The 26,011-nt window shown below is 37.2% G+C and overlaps 1 protein-coding gene across 1 annotated transcript in view; it reads right to left on the bottom strand.

The window, feature by feature from the left end:
• Window positions 1–3,110: 3,110 nt before the first annotated feature.
• The window catches only part of LOC117407100 (LON peptidase N-terminal domain and RING finger protein 2-like), a 43,879-nt gene continuing 20,978 nt past the window's right edge, over window positions 3,111–26,011 (bottom strand). The window contains exons 5-13 of the mRNA XM_034011730.3: window positions 25,149–25,301; window positions 24,309–24,540; window positions 23,437–23,539; window positions 22,534–22,648; window positions 20,220–20,341; window positions 16,028–16,186; window positions 15,490–15,652; window positions 14,329–14,478; window positions 3,111–13,406 (exon numbers count right to left, since the gene is read on the bottom strand). Coding sequence (XP_033867621.1) covers window positions 13,248–13,406; window positions 14,329–14,478; window positions 15,490–15,652; window positions 16,028–16,186; window positions 20,220–20,341; window positions 22,534–22,648; window positions 23,437–23,539; window positions 24,309–24,540; window positions 25,149–25,301 — 1,356 coding nt within the window. The 3' untranslated portion in view covers window positions 3,111–13,247. The remainder of the gene's footprint in view (window positions 13,407–14,328; window positions 14,479–15,489; window positions 15,653–16,027; window positions 16,187–20,219; window positions 20,342–22,533; window positions 22,649–23,436; window positions 23,540–24,308; window positions 24,541–25,148; window positions 25,302–26,011) is intronic.

The raw sequence follows: 26,011 nt of genomic DNA, 5'->3' as shown, positions 1-26,011 counted from the left end.
ATCTGAAGATTAATTATGTTTGAGAAGAAATTGAATAACTGTAAACTGACATTTATCTGAGAAAAACTGTAGCACAATGTAATTATTTTTTTGGGGCCTGTGGCGGAGTGTCCCGCCCCTATTTATTATTATTTGTATTTGTTTGCGGCGCGGATAAAAGCGTTGCGTCTTTTGTTATTGTTTTTATAATTTAAAAACCCTGTGAGGATGTGTGACTGATCAGCTACTGATTATTTAACTAGCTGACAGTCACGCATCCTTACCAAACGTGTGCAGACTGTGGCCGAGGGGTAATAAGATAATTAACAGCTAGTTAACCCCTCGGCCCGAGTATAAGAACCTGCAGCTGTCCGTGCTGCAGGGTTGGGTGTACAGAGAGGAGGTACGGGGAGATAGAGAGGAGACAGACTTTAAAATAAACAATTGCTAAAACATGCTGGATTAGCCAGCACAACACTTACTTGTTTGTCTGTTTATTCGTTTGGCCCTCGTGCCCTTTTGTTTTTGGTTGTTTTGTTCAAATCGTTTGTTTTGTTTATTTATTTATTAAAATCAGCTGACTGCCGTTGCATTCAGCTTCACCTGCCCATCCATTGTTTTGATTCAGTTACTTCCTGGTCCGTGACGTCACCACACCTCACCACTGCGAGCCATCCTGCCACAGGGCCATTAACAACTCCCACACATGCTACAGTAGTTCAGGCAAACAATTTACAATCAGCCGTGCTCTAGTATCAACAGTATATTGTTGTGTGTTTGCTACCTGTTTCAGTTTTGAATTGTGCTTCATCACTTGTTTTACATTACAAAATGTAGTTGCTGCTGTATGAGATTCACGTTTCTTCCCCCCCCCTTGAAGCCTGTTTCCCACTAAAATTCAGTTGTGACTTATGGATATGCAGTACATTTCCTGCAATAGGAGTGGGTGGGTCATTGTTTAGTATGGAGGCAAATTCCAGACAAGGCTATATTTAGTCTATATACAGTGCGGTAGGTGTACGCAGAAGAACATAATTGCACGTTTCATGCTGTGGACAGCACGATGCAGGTGACGAGTGTCTTGAGTCCATGCGACATTTTGCGCAGTAAAAAAGGGAACTGTCACATGAACGAAATGCCAGTTTCTTCGATACCCATCACTGTCGGAGGGCAATAACCGACATGAAGTAATATCCACAATGTACTTTTTAACATTATCTACAATGATAATTGGTAGGATTTTCTGTAAATAATATCTGAAACAAAAATGTGAAAAAATGCCTGTGATGAGTCAAAGGGGTTTCGGTCTGTAATTCAGCCTCCCGACAGTAGAAGGCACCAAACCAACTCTGGACTTCCCTTACCAAGGTCTCGTGATCATGACGAAAGTCATTTATGAGGGGCGGCACCTTGGTGAGGGGCGGAAGTACGAGTATGTTAATTCCAGCCACTGGAGTCACTGGAGTCAAGTGAGTTATAAGGACACTTGTCAGTTGGGGACTGGTGTTCCACTGACTACAGGGGTGGGGCGTTGCATACTAAAGGGAACGTACTACTGTGTTCGGGGTTGGTCCTGAAAAGTATAGGCAGGGTGAATACGCGGAGGGAGAGATGAAGAATTTGGCTGGTTTGTTTTCATTTTGTCAGCACAGGGGCGGAACACCCACTAACATTTTATTTTCTGTTTTATCCCCTTTTTATGTCCGAGGATATCGTAAAGAGGACTGAGAAAGTTTCCGAACCCTTCTTTTTACCCTTATTCCAGCACCCCCTCCCTCACGCCATTCTTTTTTTTGTTTTGTTTTATTTTTATCGTGTAACACATAATATTAATAAAAACTTTTATTTTGTTACACGCAAATTACTGTCTGGATATTCCATTGTTACTCACACGCCTCACAATGCCATTTTATCAAAAAGTGCAATAACACAAGCCAAGTTTCAAGAAACCATTAGGGCAACCCAGCACAAAGCAAATTGGCACAACTGTAAAACTGATGGGGGCCAAGGTTGTCCCAATTGTTTATACTAACTTGGCATGTGTTTTTGATGCAAGTTCGATCTGCTTTTATTGTGCCTGAGAAACACAAGTTTCTCATTCAAGTTCAGTGCTGCACTGTCTCCAGTCCCCAGGCTCATGCACCCCCTCAAATAACCTCCTGTCGTTTCCTGCTGCTGTCCGGCTCATCAACCAGTCACATCCATGATCTGCAAACCCTGACAACGGCAACACAAATTCTCCCCACTCATTCACTCACTCCCCCTTCCCATGCTAAGTAATGGCGTGACCCATTGACCTTACAATACATCCTGCAACAAAGCAATTGTCCGGTCGTTACAATATATTTTTTAATTTGAAAGTAAAAATATATGAAAGCATAACAACCTTTATGTACAAAAATCTTCACAAATATACAACTGAACAAGAACTATTGAGTATTTATTTTCATTTCATACAGTATTAAATGGCAGTGTTTATATCTGATAGTGAAAAATAAAGAAATATCAAGATAAAGAAATAAATGTCTATGTATTCATTTATGTATTCATTTATTTCAGTAAGATTTAATGTATTTATGTTTTACTTTTAACAAATATACAGGCTATCCTTCAGCATAGCTAATTCTCAGAAATTAACGTTCCTTTTTGTCCAGTGGGGACCACAAATAGCGTTACTCTCATCAACCAGTATCAAGAGGAAACAGTAGTTCCTTGAGCCAATAGGGACCACAATGAGCGTTACGCTCACTGGAAACCAACATTTTGCAAAGATCAGAATCTCAGAATGATGAGATGACTCAAAGAAAATCTCCAAAAAATCTCCAAAATGTAAAGAATAACAGTCCTGAGAATTCTCAGCTGGCTGACTTCATCTTTCAAAATACAGGCTAACTTCACTATAACGAACCCCCCTGGGGCCTGGAGAAATGTTCATTATATCAGGGTGTTCACTATAATAGGGTTTGGCATTCTTCTGTATCAGAATAATGACAAAATGGCAAATTTGAATTGAACATCAACATATAATACTTTTATGAAGATTCCTTCACATTGATCAACATTTAAACGGTATTGTGACAAGGTACTCGTGTCACATGTGTGGGTAACCGCATTGCAAGACAGAGACCAAATTGCAGTTGAAATGCCGGCACAGGCATGCAGAATTTATTAAACACAAAACAAAAAGTACGGGTATGTGACGCTACCAACAATGGTAACGCACAGAGGACACAATACAGAAGACAGGCAGGCAGCAAGTTTTAAATCAAGCATCCGTCTGTAAACAATCATTTGATCAAACATAACTCCAAAAAGCACACAAAACAAACCCATTTCCACATATATAAATTACACCAAAACTAATTTCCCCCTGTGGTATGTTTAAAAGAAAACAGTAAAGAAATGAAAAAGGAAAGAATGTACACTTATATCCTGAATACAGTAATTACATGTCCTTTCTCTTGAAAAAACTCCAGCATAGATTACTCCTCACGCCTGTTGCCTGGTTGCAGTTTGTGTGAAGATGACTGACAGGCAGTGATTGCATTCGTCATGCATGATTTGCAGAGATGCCAACATTTGAAAATGGAAATCCTAGCACCTGGTGAGCGAAGCATCAAGAAAACCCTAGCAAACCTTAGCATACCCTAACCACACCCGCTTCACGCACTTAAGGAGAAAATCAATCAATATCCAACAATATAATGCTTAGACAGAAATGTAACTCAGAGCTAATTATTTAATTGTCATAAAAATACAGGTTTTATTAAAATCATAGTTTTATGTCTGTGCCCCAGTAAGACCTCTTTCTTGACAGTGACTCAAATTACAGCTTTTCAAAAAACAGGAGACAAGGAGATTCAGCATACATTTTTCACAGTACAGAGTATTTATTGTTTATGTACAAGGAAGTATATGCATTAGCATCTCTGAACCAATAAATACATTTCTTACTACTGCATATATATATATAAAAATGTAAACTAAAGTACACAATTCAGTGTCGGCGATGGCTGGTCAATGTTATGGCTTATTCACATATGTAACTTAGTATAAGTGGCACTCTTGCACTTCATCAGTACAGACTTATTGTACACAGCTTCATAGCATTTCTTTTCCACAGACAAGAGCTTCAGCTTCTGTACACAAATAGCTTCTAGGGTTTTCCTAGATAGATTTGGGCGGAACTCTGTTTGAACTTTACGCACAATGCTGAATATTCTCTCTGTGTCTGCATTGCTGTGGGGTATTATCAATACAGTAGCATCACCATGGCCAACAATGCAAACTTTGGTTGGCTTGTTACAGGATTGAAGATCCTCCCTATCTTGTACCAGGAAACATCTGCCCTGTCTGACCGAAGAATATCTTCAGGAATGTTCTCTACTTGGCATGCAACAAACTCATTTTCCAAATGATTGAGCCTATCAACTGAGACCAAATCAAATCTTCTGACAAAATACATCACAGATTCAAATTTGACATTTGCCCTTTGACTGATGTCAGCCACTTCTGCATGTTTTAAGAGCTCCTCATACAATGGCAATTTGCTGGTAATATAAGAACTGGCCTCTGCGTAATACTCTCTGACAGAGTTAAAAAATATATTTTTCTCCACTTTAGAGAGCTTCCCTCCCTCCTTGCATTCCTCTACTGTCTGGTTTTGGTGCCAATCACTAGATCTTCTCTGTCCCTCTGATTCTTTCTATCCCTTACATTAATTGTGATTGTAGACCTCACACTAGTGATTACTACAGGCTTAATGAATTTGCTGAGAAGGAGTGAATGCAAGGAATCCAATTCTCGTTTTAGAACCTGAATAAATGGCTCTTCTCTCTGCAGAAGTGCATTTAAGCCCTCAAAACATGGTAAGGAGGCTTGGAGAAACAGACAGGTTAGCTTCACTAGGGGATTCTCTAGGCTGCGCTGTATTCTACAGAACCTGGTGTCTGGCTTGCCAGCTGGTATTGTAGGTTTTACACCACTCTTCTTGCTAACAACTATCTTCTCCTTCAACCTTTCTGAAAAACAAGCAATAGATTTTCTAAGTCTACAGATAGGTATCTTATACTTCCATCCTTTGTATACAATACTTATGTTATTATTTTACTGTAATCTTCATTTTGACAGTTAATCATTAGTAATGTAGTGTTAGTTTGCATTAATTAATATTGCTGACCTTTGTAATACTAGAAAAATACATATAGATGTTACAGAGACTACATTTAAAAACAAATATTAAAATAAAACTAAAATGTAATTTCACACAAATAGAAAAAAATAGAAGCTACTATTTTTAAAAGAAAGATTAGTGTAACTACTCTTTTTAAAATCCTCCATTATAATAGGCTAGACTGTACTAACAGATTAAATGGTACCTTGATTAGTTGCAGAAGACACCTTACCAGCCTTCAATTTCACACTGCCAGTATCACTGAACAATTCACTTGAGGTCACAACTGGGCCTACCAATAATTGAAAGCACATTACCATAAGACGTTTTCACAAACAAACGTACAATTGTCTAAAAAAAGTACAAGTCAAACACAAAATGTATTAGGTACAAATGATTTGTTTTCCATGTGCATAAATACACACCAAACAAACAAGGCATTTTGAAAATAAATCTAATCTGGCAGCACAAAATAGTTACACATACTTTTACTAGCTTCTGCCACTGCAGAGGATGGCTTGCGTGGATGACCTTTACTCATGGCTGGCTCACTAGACTTGGCTTTATTAACTACCTTGCTGGGACCTGATGAAATGCAGAAAACAATTACCATTCATTATTGACCATCAAACTAAAAAACACTGCTTTAAAATGATATAATACAGTATAATGAAAGCATAGTTTAGGTCTATACCTTTGTTTACTTTGCAGAATTCCACTAGTGCTGCCCACTGCTGCAGCAATCTATCAATATACTTGCCCAGGCTGAGCCACCTACAGTAATTCATGGAAAAGGCAAGACATTGACTTTATTTAAATAAAATCAAATGGTACGTATGGTATTACACTGCGCTGCTAGGAACTACAACCAAACTATTTTAATAATTTATCGACACATTAAAATCAGAAACGGTATTTAGTATGGTCGCTCTGACCTGGATTAATTAGAATGCTTTTCTAGAAAGCGGTTTGTGTGTAGACAGCGACTTAACGTACAATACTTTTCACATATACACATACAAGTTATTCTTAAGCACAAACCTGGTGTTCACATGTTTCAGAATCTTTCTTGCTTCGGTGCCACACAAGTCCTGGCACTGTTTCAACTGCTTGTGCCGCTTGCCACTTTTGTCTAGATAGTAATATTCTAGTAATAACTAGATAGTAGAGTTTGTCTATTCTTGCTGGTAATCTCTTTGCAGCCGACTGGGCAGCAATGTGAATTAAATGACAGGGACAACACTGTACATGGACAGAATTGTTCTCCATTTTTACATAGGCAGCTACACCTTTATGTACACCCAGCATTACAGCTGCATTATCTGCTCCGGTTGCCGATATACCCTCGCATGATGGTAAAGCAAGCAGCTGCGTTACCACTTTGCCAATTTCTTCACTGAAGTAACGTATTACAACTGGGTACAACTGAGTCTCGATGTCACTACTGCCGTCGGTTGCAATGGCAAAAAAATTACTTTTCAAAACCGAGGCCTGTTCAGTACCTGAAAGATTTGCTAAAGTTTCACGATTGCTGTCGTTTTGCTCCTCGCACAGCCATACTTGGAAGCAATTTTACTATTAGGAAAAGCCACTTTCACAAGTGGGCCTATGTGATCTGCAACAGCAATTGGTAAATTTTCGCCATCCGTTTTAAAAAAAACAATCCAATGATCTATTTTCTTGAGCTCCCTGTGAATTTCTCTCGTGTTTCAAGGTTCTGACGTGCTCATGAATATCATTTATTCCCCCATGCTTCTGCAGTACTCACAGTAAGCATGATGTTCTGATATCTTACTTTTTTATGAATGTATACTTCTTGGTGTAATCCTCTTTGAACCATTTTTTTTCATAGTGGCAAAGCCTTGACTACCGTGCATGTCCCATTATAAATGGTCTAGGTACTGTGTTTTTTTTTTTTTTTTTTAACCACAAGCCAATCACAGCGCGTGAATCAGATACAAAAATGGGAACGCGGAAACTCACACCATCATTAACACAGGAGCACTAACGCAACACTAAATAAAAAAAAAAAAACGTATTTTTTTTTAACTTGGCCCGTATCACCGTAGCAGAGCCTGAAAATCCTAGTTGCTACAGCCAAACCGTAGCAGTTGGCATCTCTGGATTTGTACTACAATAGGTAATCTTTGAATTAGCATGATCTTTGAATTAGTCAACCATGGTGTTTGTTTTCACTGTAAGAATAACACACTTGACACTGGAGAAAGTTCAGTGTCAGTCAGTACTGAGATCATTGTATCCGGGCCGATCCTGTACGTGATCGATAGGGCTCATTTGCATTGAAAAAATCGGTTCTTGATGTTGGCAACGTTAAAAACGGGTGTTCATTATAAGAAGGGTTCGTTATAGTGAAGTTAGCCTGTACTGCTTGTTTTCTCAACTAATCGTGTAGCACTGACAGTACAACACAACATGCTTGCAAACTGAAGGTTCTAATTTCAAATCCCACGCATGCTAGACCTTTTTTTATACATTTATATTACATTAAAAAATAATAATAATAATAATAATAAGTAATAATTGCAGGCAAATGTTCCCTTTTAAAACAGAAATAAATCAAATAAGTGTGTTCCCTAGTATATTTCCATGTTGTCATTAAACTCAGATGTCCTGTAATATACATATGCATGGATAAAATTTGGGGTCTGAATAAATCAGTGTAAAATAAAAAAAGAACAAGTGCGATCAGTGAAGGCTACTGCCCAGCCTGATCACAGTATTTTGTGTTTGTTATTTGTGTACCTGTTTTATTCGTGCTCTGTGAGCAGTGTTTTTTTTATTTAAATATTTATTTTCGTTTTATTATTCAAATAAAACAGCGCCGCAGCGTCTTTTTGCCCTGCAGTACTGCCTGTTTTTCTTCCTGCCTCTGGCATGACGTCACCACTCTGCCATCCCTGTCACACATGTCTATTCTTGCTGTATAGAGAGTTTCTGGCAGTTCTCGCTCTAACTTGGCGCAAGGAACTACCGTTCCTCTTAATATTAAAATTAGGGGTGGGAAATTCAAATAATAAGATATTAGAATATACTAAGAATAAAAGTTTCAAATACCCGAATACTCAATCTCTTATACTCATAATGGTGACAGGTCCTTAGAACGTATTGCAGCAACCACTGTAATATAGCGGGTTGTGAGAGACGGCAGGGAGGGGGTTAAAACCTCCCTGCAAAAGAAAAAACATGTGAGAATGCACCGTTTTGTATTGCTTTGTTGTTTTATTTAATTCTCTAATTGATTTGTTAATTGTTTTATTATTAATGATCATCCACACCTGGGCTTTATTGGGGGAATTAGACCCAGGTGCAGGGGTTTAAAAGGAGAGCAAGCAGTCTGCTCGGGGCTGCTGAGTAGAAGGAGGCAGAAGAGGTGCTCTGTCTCCGAGTAGCCAGAGAAAAAGTAAGTGCGGTGTCAAACCAGTGTGTTTAAGTTTGAGGTTTTTTGAAAAGTCGGGAAAACAGCTTAGCTGTCCCGTGTTAGGAAGGGTGTTCCCGTGTGTTAGTTAGTGCTCGTACAGAGCTAGGTGTTTATTTTGTGTATTTGTTTTATTTTTGTCTTTATTAAAAAATTAGCGCAACTGCGCAAGAAAATCCATTTCTGTGTGCTGGGTCGTATTTTTAAAGGGGCACGAACCCGAGTGAGTGCGAATCGTGTTACACCACGTAAAGGGATGCATAGATAAATACATCAACAGCAACATCGAAGAAACATCTAAGGCATCTAATGTATTCAAAGTAAAACAGGATTTAAACTAGAAGAATGATTTAAATAAGAATAAAAAGAATAAACAGCAGAGGGGTTTTAACTTTGTATTTGCTTGCGATTGTAAGTCGCCCTGGATAAGGGCGTCTGCTAAGAAATAAATAATAATAATAATAATAATAATATAACTAGTTTAACTATAAGAACTTTATAAAAAAGGACCTTCAAAACTTTCAACTGCATTTTCAACACCCTTTCACAACTCGTATAAAACACATAAGCACAACAAAATATGTTTGCTCAATAAAATCTATGCTATAATAAAGTATATAACATAAAAACGAGATGTGCTGTACCCGTACTTACTGATTCCATAATATAATAATAAAAAAATTAAAAAGTCTGATTCTGGAATCAAGCTGATATCAGTAGACCAATAACAGCAGAAATCAAACAACAAAGGTTTATCATTGCCCAAGTAGTTTGCAGTCAAAATCCAAATTAAAGTTAACTTTCAAACAACAAAAAAACACCTTGCATCGCAGACCACTGCACACAGTAAAACTAAAAGATGCAATGCTTGTTTGTTTTTTGCACCATTTTCATTGCTCATGTACTCCCTTAACCAATAGTAGAGCTAGGTAATGAAGGGTGCCCGCCTTCCTGTCAATTATCAGTGAGGTGACAATTCTAGTGGCTGATCACTTTTAACTTCCTCCTCTTAAAAATCCAGTGCCAAGTTAACACATTTTTCCATTTGTTTTAGAAATGAACAAGTATTTGAAACTTGATCAAAGTATTCAAGTAATAATTTTATTTAGACTCACCTCGAATTAGAATCAATGCAGGTTATAATTTTTTTTTTTCTTCTATGGGCTCTATGAACATTTGCAGCATGTAATCCAAATTCTGCCCACAGTATTTCTCACATACAAAACTCTTTCTCTATACAGCAAGTCTGTTCAACCGATGGCTTGTTAGCCATATAGGTCTTGTTGAATATGCCTCTTTTGAGAGCTAACCTTATCTTTTGTATTGGTCTTTGCAGCTTTTTACTTGGCTTGTTAAATTTTAGCTAACTAAAAGGTTTTAGTCTTTTTATTTCTTTTCTAGTAATCAATATGGCTTTCAACCAAAATTTTTTTATCCATACCTAAAAATGTACACCTTTTTGTTTTATTTTTTATTTCAAATACAACATATGTCAAATATACTTTGTTTTCTTTATAATACAAATATACATGAAGTGATGAATGCAGCATTTTGTGATAACCCGAAACAAGAAATACCCAGCATTATTCTGGACACCATGAAAGACAACTACAACACAAGTAGATGCTCGGAGACAACGAATCAAGTAGAGCATGTCTTACAGAAAAGCTTTAAAGGCCTCAATTGTACATCGTTTCTTCATATAGATCCCTGAAGCTAACAAAACAATAAGAACACTATTAGCGTGAAATAAGTTACATCAAACAGAACATCATAAAACAAAATAATCATCAATAGACCCCAAAAAGCAGGTGGTTTCATGCTACATTTTTCTCTTGGATCAACTTGTTTTACAAAATGAAAGGGTGAACATTTTTTTTATAGTTACAGGTTCAAATCATCATACTGGGAAATCCAAAAATCGAAGTTATATTTTTGTTGCCATCACATTTACAGAAACTACTTATTAGTTTCTGTACAACAACAACAACTTACAAATGGTGTTAGGTTTACTAGACACTTCTACAGTGCAATTCCATCACCAGTCAATTATACTTTTTTTCTAAAAACCAGACCTTCCCAATAGTCCAATGTGTTTACACTTCCAATTACTAGCAACAGAAGGTGGCTATTTGAATTTTTTTTTAGATTTTTCTGTTATACTGACGATATTAAAAAATAACACCTATAAAGCAGATATTTTCAATACAGGCTTAAACATGTAAAATGGTACACTACACCTTTAAATCCCAAAAAACACTAGTAAGAACAACAAGTTGAGAATTGTAATTTAACAAATTTGATATTTCATCTTTTAAGAATACAAGTCAGCATAAGTAACAGTGTTGTTCTTAATACTTATAGAACAACTGAATGGCCCTCAGAGATGTTTCATAATTTTAAATCTTGTCAACTTGTTGTTACAGTATGTAGACAAAGAAATTGTTCACCTAGGCATTTTACAGAAAAACTGATAAAGAAGCATTTGAAAAAAATGCTATACCATTCTCCACTGTTTCATTATTTGATATGAAAATAGTAGACTTATGGTTTACTTTATTGCTACAGACTTAAAAGCTGATTTCACAGACCCTGAAAAGCTAAAATCTTGCTGAGTTAAGGTGGACCAAAAATAAGTGCAAATCAGTGTCTTGGAAACCAACTGTATGACATAAAACCAGCCATTGCAATATTTGACAGAAATACATGCATTTTGATTATTTACATTTTTATATTTGAATAAAAGCCAGAAATGTAACATTATGTAGTCTCGTGTACTACAAACACTGTCAATTCATTAAATGTTTTATTGCAGATTGCCTGCAACATACTGCATATTAATTTCAGTATTTTAATAATATATAAATTGACCTGTAACTAAGGGGGAGGCAGGTTTCAGTACATGCAGCCTGATTAAAGTCACATCAATGGGGGAGTTTCCACGTGTGTTCTAATTTTACTCAAGACACTGTGCTCTAGCCAAATGAAAACTGGCCCTATACATTTCGGGTTTCCATTGGCTCAGTTTATTTTACTTGAGAAGACCCTCTTACCTGACGTCATGAAGGAGGAGGAGGTCGATATGCAAATTAGCCGTGCTGTTTACGCAGACAGCTTGGGAAAATGTTGTTTCCATGCAAAGAGAACAGGTACAGGAGAGAATCTCACCTGGGAATCAATCCATGGTTGTCAGGTGATGTCTTGTTTGAGCAAAACTGTTTATTATTATTTATTTAGCATACGCCTTTATCCAAGGCAACTTACAGAGACTAGGATGTGTGAACTATGCATCAGCTGCATAGTCACTTACAACAACGTCTCACCCGAAAGACGGAGCACAAAGAGGTTAAATGACTTGCTCAGGGTCACACAGTGAGCCAGTGAGTGAGCCGGGATTTGAACAATGCCCTTTTCTTTAACCTCTGGACCACACAGCCTCCTTAAAGCACAGTGTTAAGATGATGTAATAAACTGTGATTTGTAAATGCCTTTTGCCTGGTTGTTTCATAATGTGTTTTACTGCTCTTGCCAAAATTATTTTTCACATGTCCATTGGTGGGGTGGCTTATCGTTAGTAGTGAATACTATTTCAACTAATTTATCACACTTATTAATTAAAGAAAAAAGTAAATAATTAACCCAGAGGTATATAATGAAACTGCCCAACCCAGCTATTGCAGATCACCATGGCTTGAAACCGGCGGTTTAAAGGACATAGAAAGTGGATTTTCCCGTGTTTTACGTCACGCTCACGAGTAAATGAGACTGGCCCTATCCCTCTCTGTGGACGTTATTTTCAGCCACAAACCTGAGCTTTTCTCCCAAACATGCACGCACATCGCCACTTCACGTGTAAAGAACCACACATGGAAACTTTCCCAATGACACACTGCACCTCCATAATTCACATTTAAAAAATAAAACACAGTCTGTCAATCTAAATACAGCAATCACAATACTTAAGAACATCAGAATAGAGTGATGTTACACATAGATTAAGCTTGTGTCTTATTTCGGAAATATGTCATTTAACATTAGCATACTGGAGGAGTAGAGCTATGTTTTAAATACAGACAAAACCCCTCAGTATAGAGGTTAATGAAACTAGCTATGTGCTATCAAGAAGACTGAAAGCAAGTCATTCAAATCTATAATTAGCAGTTTAATATGAAAATTGTTCTGTTGCATGAGATGTTTCACAGTAAATTGGTAATGATTTTTAAGGACACAAATCTTCTGAGATAACAGACAAAAACAGCAGCTTCTGAAAGGTAGACATCCTCTACTTTGTATTGCTCTTCAGTGTTAAACTAACTTTTTTACAGGTACACAACACCCATGAGCAGCTCACACACACGCACGCACACGCACGCTCACGCACACACACACACACACACACATACGCCACGATAGGTCACTTAAGGTGCTCTAGTGCTTCAAGTCAGTCTGAATCCTAGGCCAAGGATCACTCAACAAAACAATCTTTTCTGTTCTTCTGAATTATAAATAAATAGGACAATGGACTCGGATCTGTAAAGGTGACCATCAGGCACAAGTTGAACTATGAATGCCAAGAAATAAAGCTACTGAATTATTCACGTATCTATTTTTGGATCAGATCTGATATTCCAACTATTTGAACTTCAGTGTGCATCATCATCATGAAGATCTTTTGCGGGTGACAAAAATTAACACACGTCTTATGGCAATCAATCGTTCTTTCAGGCATGTCATGGCCAGTATGGTCAGCTGGGCTCGGTTCTCTAATGGAAGTACTGCTAGTAACCACCAGCACCAAGCAGGTCCATTGGGACTGGCCTAGAGACAAGAAAGAGTGAATTAGTGAATTTATTCTCTTAAGAGGAACAAGCCCCTTAAACGTGTATGTTTTTTGACGTGTAAACGTGTATGCTTCCCAACAGAGAAAACAAGGTGGTGAAGTGAAGTGTGGCACCTTGGGAATGTGCACAATAAAAAGTTAATAGTGCCACTGAGACTATACAGACACTTCCCATGGCAAGAGGCCTGCCTAGCAACGACATACTGATACAACAATTAGGAAAGTGATGACGATCATGGATGGCACGTATTATTTTTATTTTTTATTTTTTTTAAAATAAGAGCTGAACATCCTCTATGCCTCTAAGATCTCTACAAATCCTATGAAATTGAATTGGTCAATGGCAGAAGTGGTTTGACGTGGAACTGTACTTGATTTGCACAGACCTGCTGTGATGTGATGTAATTTCACAAACAGCAGCTCTTCTGGTATCTAGGAGTGTGTCTGGGGTGCCATCACTGGTATCTAGCAGTGTGTCTGGGGTGCCATCACTGGTTTCTGCCCACAGCTGTGGGTTTAAGTCTCCATCTGTCTGATCTGCTGTGGTGTTCTAAATAGGTGCCTAATGTTCCTGGCTGATTTGGATTTCCTTATCCATAAACCAAAACCTGTTGGCCTCTTTACTTTCATACTAATCTCTTTTGGTTTTACTTTCACAATGTCGATATACTTAACTATAAAGTACCCCTTCGGCATCCAATTGCTGTCTAGAATTGAAAACAGGCACATTGAGATCTCTATAGTAGTGTACATATTCATCCCATACCACTATATGTAGATTTCTGATGAGTTTATGATACACACCCTTGCACTTAGGAGAACAGTTTTAATTGAAATTGAAACACAGGGCTAACTATATTTGCCTAGCTGCAGGTGTGTGCTGGACACATTTGCATTTACTTGAGGGTCTGACTCCTTTCCAGGCATTGATCCGAAGTGGCTGAGAATCTGACTCTTCATGTTGTCCTTCAGAGATGTAAACCATGCAACAGCCTGATCATACACAGAGTTGTGAAGTCTCACCAGCTCAGCATACTCCTCTCCCTCTGTCTAGATTAAACAAAGAGTTCAAGATAAAGCTAACACTATGGGGTAGATGTACTAAAGTGTTGTGCCTGTCACAACAGTCCCAAACCAGTTGCAAACAAGTCGGAAGTCTAGGGTGAAATGTACTAAACAAGCACAATGCTGTTAGGGACTTTTAACCCTTTGCGGTCCATTTATTAAATGCGCATCAGGCACGCCAGGTCTAATTTATTTTCACACGCGCAGTTAATTTTAGACGCGCTGTTTAAAAGTAAAAGTTAAAAGTATTTTTTTGAAATCACAGCTCCCTTATCTTGTTTTATTATGTTTGCAACCATTAAGTGGTTTAAATTTCCCTTGATGTTATTTCAGGAGCTGCTCTAAAGCCAAAGTGTCTTTATAAAAGTAAGATCCTGCTCCATCCAATGAATAGGTAGTAAGTCAAAGCAACAGTTATTACAATGCTGTAGCCCTAACAACAATATTAACAATACACATTCTAAGAAAGAAAAAAGTGAAATGCTGTTCCGTTTTATTTCTTGCTGCCACAATATACAGAAATATACTTTGTGACATTTCAGAGTTGGTTGATATTTTAATAATTCAAACATTTGTTTGCAAGCATTTTTTTCTATTACTACAGTAATCTAACCGTAACATTAATTTAATGAATGAATGAATGAATGAATGAATGAATGAATGAATAAAAAGCCTAGGCAAAATGCCAGGATGACAGTTCAGAATGACTAAGCTTCTGATTAGGAACAGTGAACAAGATGAAAACCGAACACTGGTTCTGACCTCAGCTCATAACCAGAACGGTCTTTAATTCATTTACTGAATGCAATTATCATTGCAGTAGGTGTTCTTTGTTTTAATGGTGTCTAAAAATGCTAAAACAAAACAACATGTCTAAAACCAACAGGCTTTTTTTGGGAAGATAGGAAACAGCACTGCAAGGTCCAATTCATCTTACACATACATGTATGTGATACTGGCTCTTTACAAGGGCAATTGTGTAAGTGCAGGGTTTACCTTTTTGTCTTCCAGGTATTCTACGTTGGCAGTGTTATACCCATCTCTTTGGCTATGGCTAAGGACTTTAAACCGGGACACTCCAATAGTGTCCACAACTGACCGGCCATCTGGAAAGAACTTGACATCTCGAACTTCCAGCATACAGCCATAGTCAGCAAACCTGAAATACAAAGCAAGTGGGCTCAGCTACATAACAATTCCTGACTTCATGCAGCCAACAGTTTTGGATTCAATATCAAACTTTACCGTAAAAAAAATCCCTCAAACTCAAGGCTTTTAAGAGTGAAGCATTTTAAAATCAAAGCTTCCGGATGATCTTTTGGGGGCAGTATTTGCCTATTCCAGATGGGGATTTGAAACTGAATCTATTTAAACTACAAACCCAGTCGACTGTTTCAGTTCCGCTATAAGAAACACATTTCCTTCAACTGGTGGTGTGTAAAATGGTCAGACTTAGATTTCATATGACATTCATTTGCACTGTGTGGTTTCTTTAAAACACACACCACATGGTTGTACTGTTTAGATGCCTTACCCTTTGCGCTCATCCGCTATGCACATTCCAAACTGCTTGGTGCCAGTTTCCATACATCTTCGGATCATGAGGCGGTAACGTGGTTCAAAAACATGTAGAGGGCACGAGATAGTCGGAAATGCTATGGTACATACAAAAATGGGCACTTCCTTATTCAAGCTGCAAAACAGGATGCCATATTTAATGGTGTACCATGGACAGTTTTTTTAAATATAGAACAGCAACATAAGAATTTATTTTTAATTCATATACAAGCAAAGGCTGTGCTACATTGCACAGAGATCATTCCATGATTTGCTACACTGGTAAGTCATTGATAAACAGACTAGTGGGGATCACTTAGGGTCGTAGTCATAAATGTTTACCATGCATATAACTTTAGACAGGTCAGGCTAAAAAGGCTTTCATGAAACAACTGGAATTCATAAAACACATTAAATTACCCTTTTAGCCATGTGCGTCTAAATGTGAAGATAGGCATTGCTTTCAGTTACTAAAATAAACTTAAATGAAAGCATTTAAAATATCTTTATTTTGTCTTTGTGGATCATTCACAGTTCAATATTCCTTTACAGAGACACCATATATGAATTTATTTTGTCCTGCAGCAGATCTGAATTTGAGGAAATGTTTGTCTTTTTTGGGTCAGAGTTGATAAAAAAAGGGCTTTTTTTAAGTACTCGAATTATTATTATTATTATTATTATTTTTGTAGTCACTATTGACTAATACTTTCTAAAAACATTAGTCACTCCAGATATTCAGTAGTCACTACTGGTGCACAGCTCAAGTCTTCAAGGGTGTTATGAATCCTGTTTTTTTATGTTATACCTTAAATCACTGTATTGACCAAAACAATTATTTAATTAAACCATTTTAATAATGCTCTACAGTTTAAATAAATTGGTAATTTACAGCTGTAAAGTTTTAGAACATTAAAACTCAAGAGCCAGATTTTCTTGCCCTGAAAAGCTACATACAGACACAGAATGCATTATGAATTACTTATACCATGTATGTCTTTTTACAATAAAAAGAAAAAAAAAAACAGTGTTAGAATATTATATACAACCCATGGAAACAGAGTTTTGCAATAAGGCTGAAACTTTGCTGCTTGTTTTCTTTTTCTTTTATCTGATGCTTGTGAGCTTTGTTTGTTCTTTTTTGTCTGGTGTTCCAAATCCAAGTCTTCATTTTCTACAACTTGTTGTTCTGTTTGTTCTGTTTCACTCTTGCTGAAAAATTGAGTGGATTTTCTTCTGCAACATTTTACAGTATTGGCTAACAGTTTTGTTTTTTAATTCGCGCGCACAAGTTTACCGCAATCATGTATTTATATTGATGATAAAGTTATAGAAAAGAAGGCAAAGAAAAGTTCACTATTCACGCATCTCTACAGCTGACCTCAATACGAAAACATATTACTGGCATTTTTAAATTATTGGTGACTAAAACGTACAGTACTGATGCTAATTAAAAAAGAATAATAAAACGCTTACCTAGTATCAGTGTAATGGATGTCCCTGCTTGTTACCACACAAATCACTGATGATGGCAGGGAAATTGGAGAGAGCTTCAGTCGCAAGACATTTTTGGCGTTTTTAATCTTTGATGGTATTTCGTCTTGATCGCCCTTTGCTAGTAATGTACTGGTATTGAGCAAACAATCCACATTTTTTCACTGGATTGAAAGCTAAAAACTCTTACTACGCTCACACCAGACGTAACGGCATGTCAAACTAGACCGCATAACAATACTGCGGTTTCTGATTGCCGATACATTCTGTATTTTGAAATGAACCAATAATACTTAAGTTACAATAAACTTTAATCGAGTCATTGAAACAAATAAATATCAACTTGCAGGCATGAACGCACACAGGAAATAAAATGAGTTAAAGACTAGGCTTTTAGTTTTTTAAATCCCAGACAGACTGCAGTAACCGCCCAACTGTTTATATTACATTTAAACAACAGGGCTTATTTAAAATGTACATATTTAATATGTTAATTAGTCGTGTGTGCACTGAACGCTCTGTCACAGCACATCAGTCTGGTGTTAGCGATTAAACGTTGATTGACATTTTTCATTCTTGGCCACCAAGTAAATATTTTGGACAGTTTTCAAAACAATTGTTGCTTTATTTTTACAACACACGTTGGTGTTGTTGATAATATGATAAACACGTATATCTGCTTCAGGTTAAACGATAGGCCCTTGTTACACAGAACACTACAAATAAAATGTCAAATATACACTATGTATTTCGTTGGTTTTGTGGATTTGCTATGTTTTTAACTTATTTTAATAAAGCACATAATTATATAGTTTAGAAAATGCTACTTACCAAAACCATGCTGCACGTGAACTGTATTACATAATAATTTCCTTTATTCCGATTCCAGTGTTTTCTCAATGCAAGACGTATTGTAGGCATATATACAGTACCGTATAAAACCACATACACTGTATATATATAATTTTATCATGCTCGATAGGCCTACTGGCGAAATGGTGAAGAGACAGTTGGTGCTTAACACATATGGAATAATTTTGGCCCTGAATTTTAGCATTTTTGGTCATAGAAAAGATACATTTCACATATTTTATAACTTTACCGTCGGCTTTTTTTTTTTTTGTTAATGATGCGTTTTCGGTTCACAAATCTTCTGCACACAGTATTTTTAAGCACAGCTATAATAACCTATATTTCAGCAGTCACTGCCGAAGCTTATTACATATTCCTCCAGAAGTAATGGTCGGGTGTAACAGGGATACGAGGTTATATTTGCGCCGGGCTATGTTGTCAACAAGCCTGATGTTGTCATCCAGACTTTACTATGAAACTGACTAACCAGGGAGGGTGCGAGCGCATTCTACTGGACTGGAGAATAAAACATGGGAGTTTAATTATGAAAACTCAAGTGTAAACAAACAAGTAAAAAAGATTAGCCTGTCGTCAGACATGTCATGGTAATACAAAATGCATTCATTTACTGCGTATCGGTATTGATTGCGTCTGGTCAGGGAAGGGGGACACACGAGCACGTTAAGAGAATTTCAGCGGGACATTTTTTATTTCAGCGGGGCATTGGCGCAATGGCGCGAACACTGCGGATGCAAAGGTTTGAGCAGAACTCTCTGTAATCGTGAAAGCGCAGCAGCAGAAGCTGTCAGGTTGCAAAGAATAATGTGAGGCTGAAAGCTACAGCAGCACCTAGTACAGCTTCATAAAGCGGTCTGGGTTACCATGGTAACTGACACGCAACATTAAACTGAGGCGCTGAATGGCTGACTGCATTTACGTCGCTTACCACAGGATGAGAACGTTGCAGAGTCAATTAATCGAGAGGCTGAGGCGCTGATGGTTTAGCGATCCCTTCTTTTGAAGAACGAGACGTTGTGTGTGACTTTAAAAAAGGGATTTTTTTTATAGTACAAACAGAAACGATCGTCACTAGTGACGATTCCACATTTTTTTTGTCGTCACTTTCAAAAAACATTCGCAAATTACGAGAGTGACGAGCGACAGCGAAACCCCTGTATCCACCTAGTACGCAATTACTGAAAACAGGGGTCAAACATAAAAAGGAAAAAAAAATAATGTATAAAACATCTAACTATATAACAATTGAAAATAACTTTTGTTGTTCACAGGTCCTAGCAATGGAAGGCAAAATACCAGTTAAAACAAACACACAAAAAAATAAATACTATGCTATCAACGGTAAATGGTTTGAAAAATTCACAAACACAAAAATAGATCTTATATTGTATATGGAAACCTAACGTGCAAAATGTTGCTTATTTTTTGCAACTGACAAGACAGACAAAATAAAATCCTATTTTTGAATACTGAGGATACCTACATAGGAGTTTTCCTCACTGTATTGTTAATGAGCAGGGCAATATTCTACATGAACATCTGCTAGTCTTCTTGCTGAGATATTTGGGAGATGCACCGCTTAGCATATGATGTGATCTCTCTAACACAGGGGTCTCCAATCCTGGTCCTGGAAGGACGGTGTCCCTCCTGGTTTTTGTTCCAACTGTACCCTAAATTACTTAATTGGACCAATTAAGATTCTAATAAGTAATTTAGTGTACAGTTGGAACAAAAACCAGGAGGGACACTGGCCCTCCAGGACCAGGACTGGAGACCCCTGCTCTGATATTAAAAGGAGCTCTTACTTGGACAGTTCCTTCATCTCCTCCTCATAGACTGTTTTCCTTTCAGCCAGCTCCTCTGATAGGTAGCGAATGATCACTTCTTCTGTTACAAAAGTCTTGTTGTACATTTTGGTGGCCAGATACTAAAAAAGGGAGGGAAGTCAAATATTCAACACAGAATGCAAAGGACCCCCCCCCCCCCCCCCAAACTGGAAAAAACCAAACAAAAATATCATTTCAACCAGGTGTATCACAGCATTAATGAACTATGCGGCTTTGCAATTCAGAGTATCTGTAATGGACACAATAAAACCAAAGGACATAAAAGTACTTACCCACAGTTACCATTTACCAAAATGTTAACTGTAGGAGCAAAGGTCAAACCTGGATAAATAAAAGGACTCCAATCTGTACTGTAGAACTACTTGCTTACTATATACAGCTAGCTCACTTGTTTGTGTTGCTGAACATTTTGTTTGGCACTTTGTCATATGATATCCGCTGCTGGGTCTGAGAGGAGAAATTTGATCCAAGTCTACAAACATTTCAGAGGCGAAATGTGTCTACATCTTAGACCCCATTCACACTTGTGATTTAAGGCGGCCTAAGGGCGCCTCAGGGCCACCTTTTCTCATATGTGAACGCTCCAAAAAAGAAAAGGCAGTTCAGGGTTGACCTAGATTTAGGCCACCGTTTCGATGTGGCCCAGGGCCTCCAATCCGGCCTTTACATATATATGAACGCAAAGCAGACTTAGGGCTGCCTTTTCACATTACCAATTTGATTATGTAGCTCAGTAGCACGGATCCTAGGAATCTGTTTGCTGTGGAATATCAAGGAAAAACATGGATTTTGAATGGGGCTTCAGTTCACTTCAATCAGTATCCAGAGCTGTTCAAAGATGCCGAAAACCCTAAAGATCGGATCAACGAGTTTGGCAAGGACGAATTTCCCGTCTATGGTAATGTGCTGTTTTGTACTATTTAAATTTAAAAAAAAAACATTTGTTTATTTGTTTTATTAATGTTACTCTACTGGCAATAGAGTAGTAGTTTATAATGTATCATGCATGTTGTTGAGCAAAGTGCATTTGATATATGACGGTGTATTGCTGTATTTAGTTTGTAAATAAAGATGGTATTCATGCAGGTTAAACAAATATGTATAAATGAGAAAAAACATGTGTAATGTAAAATATATAAATGTTTATTGTAATGGAATGAGTTAAATAGTTTATTTTTGTATAAAATGATTCCAGGTGTAACTACTGAATAATTAATTAATGAAGTATCCATCATGAAAATAAATATTTGTATCTGTGAACACTTGCAAGTTGCTTTTTCCTGCATTCTAAATACCTCTGTGTTCTTGAGAGAATAATGTGATTGTGGGAGGGAGTAAGCTCGGACCGTCAAAACTGTCAATAACATATATGTTTTTTTTTTAAATATATACCATAAAATTGCTACTGTGCTGCATTGAAAATTATATATATATATATATATATATATATATATATATATATATATATATATATATATATATTAAGAAGAAACATCTGCTACAAATCAAGGATTACTGTATATCCCGGTAGCTCTTCCATTCTGAGTGCAGGCTATCGTTCCATTAAAAAAAAAAAAAAAAAAAAAAAGCCACATTTTAGGCCTGCTTTTCAGTCACATATGTGAATGCGCAAAGGTGCCTTAAAACACAAATGTGAATGGGGTTGCAGACCAAAATATGTGACAGTCCTGAGGCAGCCCTGGGCCAGCACAGTAGTGTGAACAGGGTCCAAGTGAATGTTACATTTAAAAATACTGCAAGGTGGAATAGGAAATGCAGGGATGCTACAGTCCTCAACTTATACATGGACTAGTTTTAGCGGTCTACCATGACAATCCCCTAAGTGGCCACTTCTGGAGATTTAAGACACTAAAACAAATGATGAACGTGGCTCATTTGCCCCAAATTCGGAAAGCTATATAGTACAAGAGTGTCCCGTATGCTACAGCATTCTGAAGACATCTTTTTCCATCAGTCACCAGTCGCTTATGACCACACACACCACTATCCTATGCAATGTTTGCTTCTGCAAATAGTGAGTCCAGGACCACGTGTCTGGAAAGAATGACTATTCAGACATGCACTCTTAAGCATCTTTCAAACTCTGCTAAATCTTTGCTTCTATAAATTTCATGGCCAACTGAACTACATGTGGCTTTATATACTGTAGATGATCCCTTTGTTTAGCTCTTTTGTAAAACATAGAATAACATCCAGAATGTGTGGTTTGGTTCATTTAGTTTGTTCAAGTAAACAAGCTAAATTTCCTCACCAATGAAAGGTCCTCTTTACAGAGTGGACAGCTGGGGTTGTGGTCAAGGCATCGCTCAAGACATTTCAGACAGAAGGTGTGTCCGCATGGAGTAGTGACTGGTTCATAAAACAACCTGTGGATTGTCAGAGAGAATTCAAATATTAAGATGGATAGCCAGTCATAGAGGGCATAGGTAGATACGCACAGGGATGTACAGTGCCCTACCAGTAAGCACATAATGAGACCAGGTCGGAAGAGAATTTCAGAGAATGAGGACTGCTCATTAAAACATTTAGGGTATGATTTAGCAACGCAGTGTGTACTCCCCCTTCACTCCCGGAGTTACTTTTTCAGTAACATTAACAGTTTTATTTTATTTTTCCCCCCAAAAAAAACATGTAAAATGATAACTGCATCTGTGTAAAGAGATTGACAAATCAGGCCTAAAACTATAAAAACAACAACAAAAAAAACCCACTTTTGACATTAATCCAAAAGCAGAAATAGAAATTTAAGATTTCTAAAAAATATTTATTATTAAATAATTGGTTTATGATTAAAAATACTATTTATGCAATAGTAATTATGTCTAGCAGTCTAGTTTCACAGCTTGTTATAACTTTCTTCTGGCGAGGTCAAACTATAAGGAAAGCAAACATTTCGGCTAATGCCTTCATAACATGACATAACTCTGATGATTAGTCAAATTTGTCAACTAGGAGTTTTAGTTTTAACTAATTTGTGACCGAGTGTTCAAAATCAGCACTTCATCTTTAACCAACACATGTTTTACATTAACATTCTATGCAGCACAAGTTTGGGCTCTGAGACTGCTCAGATCCCAGCTTGTAGTTGAATGTGGGTCACACAGGTGTCTTTACAGCTCAATAGTATTACTGTAGGCATTAAAGGTGATGGTACCTCATGCAGAGAGAGCACTCCAGATCAGAGGAGTCGACCAGATGAATGGGGACTTCCCGTGACCCTTTATGGACTGCAGCTTTCTGAGGAAAACAGTCCCCATCTGTAAAAACAAGAATACAGGAATGCAATCATCCAAGCTTTTTTACTTCATTACGAACAGCACTCCTTATACAACATTAGGTATGTCCTGCAACATGATTATTAACTCTTGTGCAATCTTGATACAGCAGTTGTCCCAATTCAAAGTCAGCAATGTTTTATTAGCAACATTACTGCACTTACCCATCTGAATACATGTATTTATAATTGAGAACACTGATCCTCTTTGTTGCCAGTTTGTTTGTAGATGGACTGTTTGCCATTCCATGCTTATTGTATTGTCTCATGGTATTATAATTAGTCTTACAACTGTAAAATGAACATGTGACACATAATACAATATGTTTTCCACAGATTAAATTTTTCTACAGATTCAAATTATCACTGCTTCTCCAGTATGTAATTTGAGAAATCTGCAGGAAATTAAATATATTCAATAAATTAAATATATTCGAATCTATGCAACCCAACCTTTTAGCTGTGAAAAACTGTTTTTTACCCCCCAAAAAACACCAAGAAAAAGTGAAGTAATAAAAAAAACACATGACAATCTGTTTATTTCATGAATTTTCCTAAACCCTTTTCTCTACACTAATTTATTTGAATTGAGCCCTCTGGTGGCATGCCAGCACAGCACAAATGAAATAATGAAATAAACACTGATAACAACTATACCCATACACTGCAAGACATAAAGCACTTATAACTGTACTATTCAAAGACAATCCTGAAAAAAAACAACTCTCTTGGAGATACGATAAGATACAAACCTTGTTTAAGAATTTTGCAGGGGAGTTCAAAGCCCTGAGATGACCCAGATTTGCTGGGGCATCTCCTCTTGAGGCTCGAGCCTGGAAGACTGGACAGCACTGACCCTAGAGTCTTTGTGTCCTCAAAGGGGAAGTCAAGTTTATTCAAAGAGTGTGGAGTCTTCACAGATTCAACAGTGGTAAACATACTACTGTCACAAGGTGCTGTTTTAGAGACTTTAAATAGGGAGTCCTTAAAAAAAAAAAAAAAAATGAAAGAAACAAATGCTGTTCAAAATTCACATTTCATTTTATACTGTACAAGCAACAAACCAACGGAAAAAAAAATCATTGATGATTTAAAACTAGTTCCAGTTGTAGCAGTTCCAAGTTTTTTGTTTTTGTTTGTAGTGTATGTTTTGGAGCATGAAATGTCAGTTTTACTTCAGTTCATAAAGTAACAGAAAACAAAATCATTTTTAATTAAAACTACGGGTAACTCTTTATGTTGTAAAAAAAACAATAAAATACATTTGGCCACCAGGTGAAATGTGCCTATTCAAATCCCTTCCAAGCCATAAGCCATAACTAACATTTCAGTAATTCAGGACAAACCCCAACAACTCATACATTTGAGCAGTTTGATTTTTTGTTGTTGAGGATTATGTGACAAAAAAGCATTGAAGTTGCCTCAAACCCACTGGATGAGGTAGTAGAACACCCCCCCCCCCCCCCATAGAATAGGAGCAAGGTATTTCATGATTTATGTTGTTTTCTGATTAGTTAGAATTACAGTAGACAGTGTAGTATTTTAGTAAAATCAGTTCTCTCCTAAAGAAACTCCACAAAACATGACATTACTTTTGAACACCCATCACTTAGCCTCTCGTCTGTAAGAGGCAAGTTGATGCAGTTAAGAAGGGAGGGTTTGAGCTGTGTGTATGATGACTGGGGTCGTAGAGGAGCTGGAAAGCTGTCATTCTCAAACACCGACGAAAACGTCTCACACAGGATCTGTGGGTCGAGACAGCAGGAAGAAGAATTAGGGTGACTGTGCAGAACGCATGTAAGCAGAGCTCTGCAATAGGGGTTATCACCAGCACACAGCACCTTTTTCCTACAGCCTCTGGGACCAATTAGTGTTCAACCCGTACAAAAGACAGATTTCCAGAATGGACTTCTATAATTCTCCAAAGCCCTGTTAACGCGTGCAAAACACCGCTTGAGCAGACACTGTTTGGAGCGATCAGAAATCATCACTTAAAACACACTGTCAAACCTCCTGTGCATGGCCAGCACAATTATTCAGAAAATTATCAAAGTTAATTATCATAACACTTTCGCAGGTTGTTTAAGACATGTACTGTATTGCTTGAACATACACAAGTGAGGGTTACACTTTCCTAGTTTTTCTGGGGGATTTTTTTACTCAAAAATTCACCACAACATTGAGTTATTCCTAAAACATAAAAAATACTATATCTTCTCTTAAGTAAAGTTGTTACTCTAATTTTATATTTTTTTTGTTTTCATTTAGACTTTTTTTTTTAGCATGTCCTCACAGACCATGAACCTGGACCAAAAATGATAGTTGGAAATATATAGCTTTCTATGGAAATCCTCCCAATAGTTTTATATTTAAAAATGTTATTCTAACTGGAGTCATAATGAAGCCTAACACAAAAAACTAATTGCAAAGCATATCATAAGCTTAACTGACAATG

This window comes from Acipenser ruthenus, chromosome 8 (genome assembly GCF_902713425.1).
Source record: "Acipenser ruthenus chromosome 8, fAciRut3.2 maternal haplotype, whole genome shotgun sequence".
NCBI lineage: Eukaryota > Metazoa > Chordata > Actinopteri > Acipenseriformes > Acipenseridae > Acipenser > Acipenser ruthenus.
This window is presented reverse-complemented; position numbering and strand designations above follow the sequence as displayed.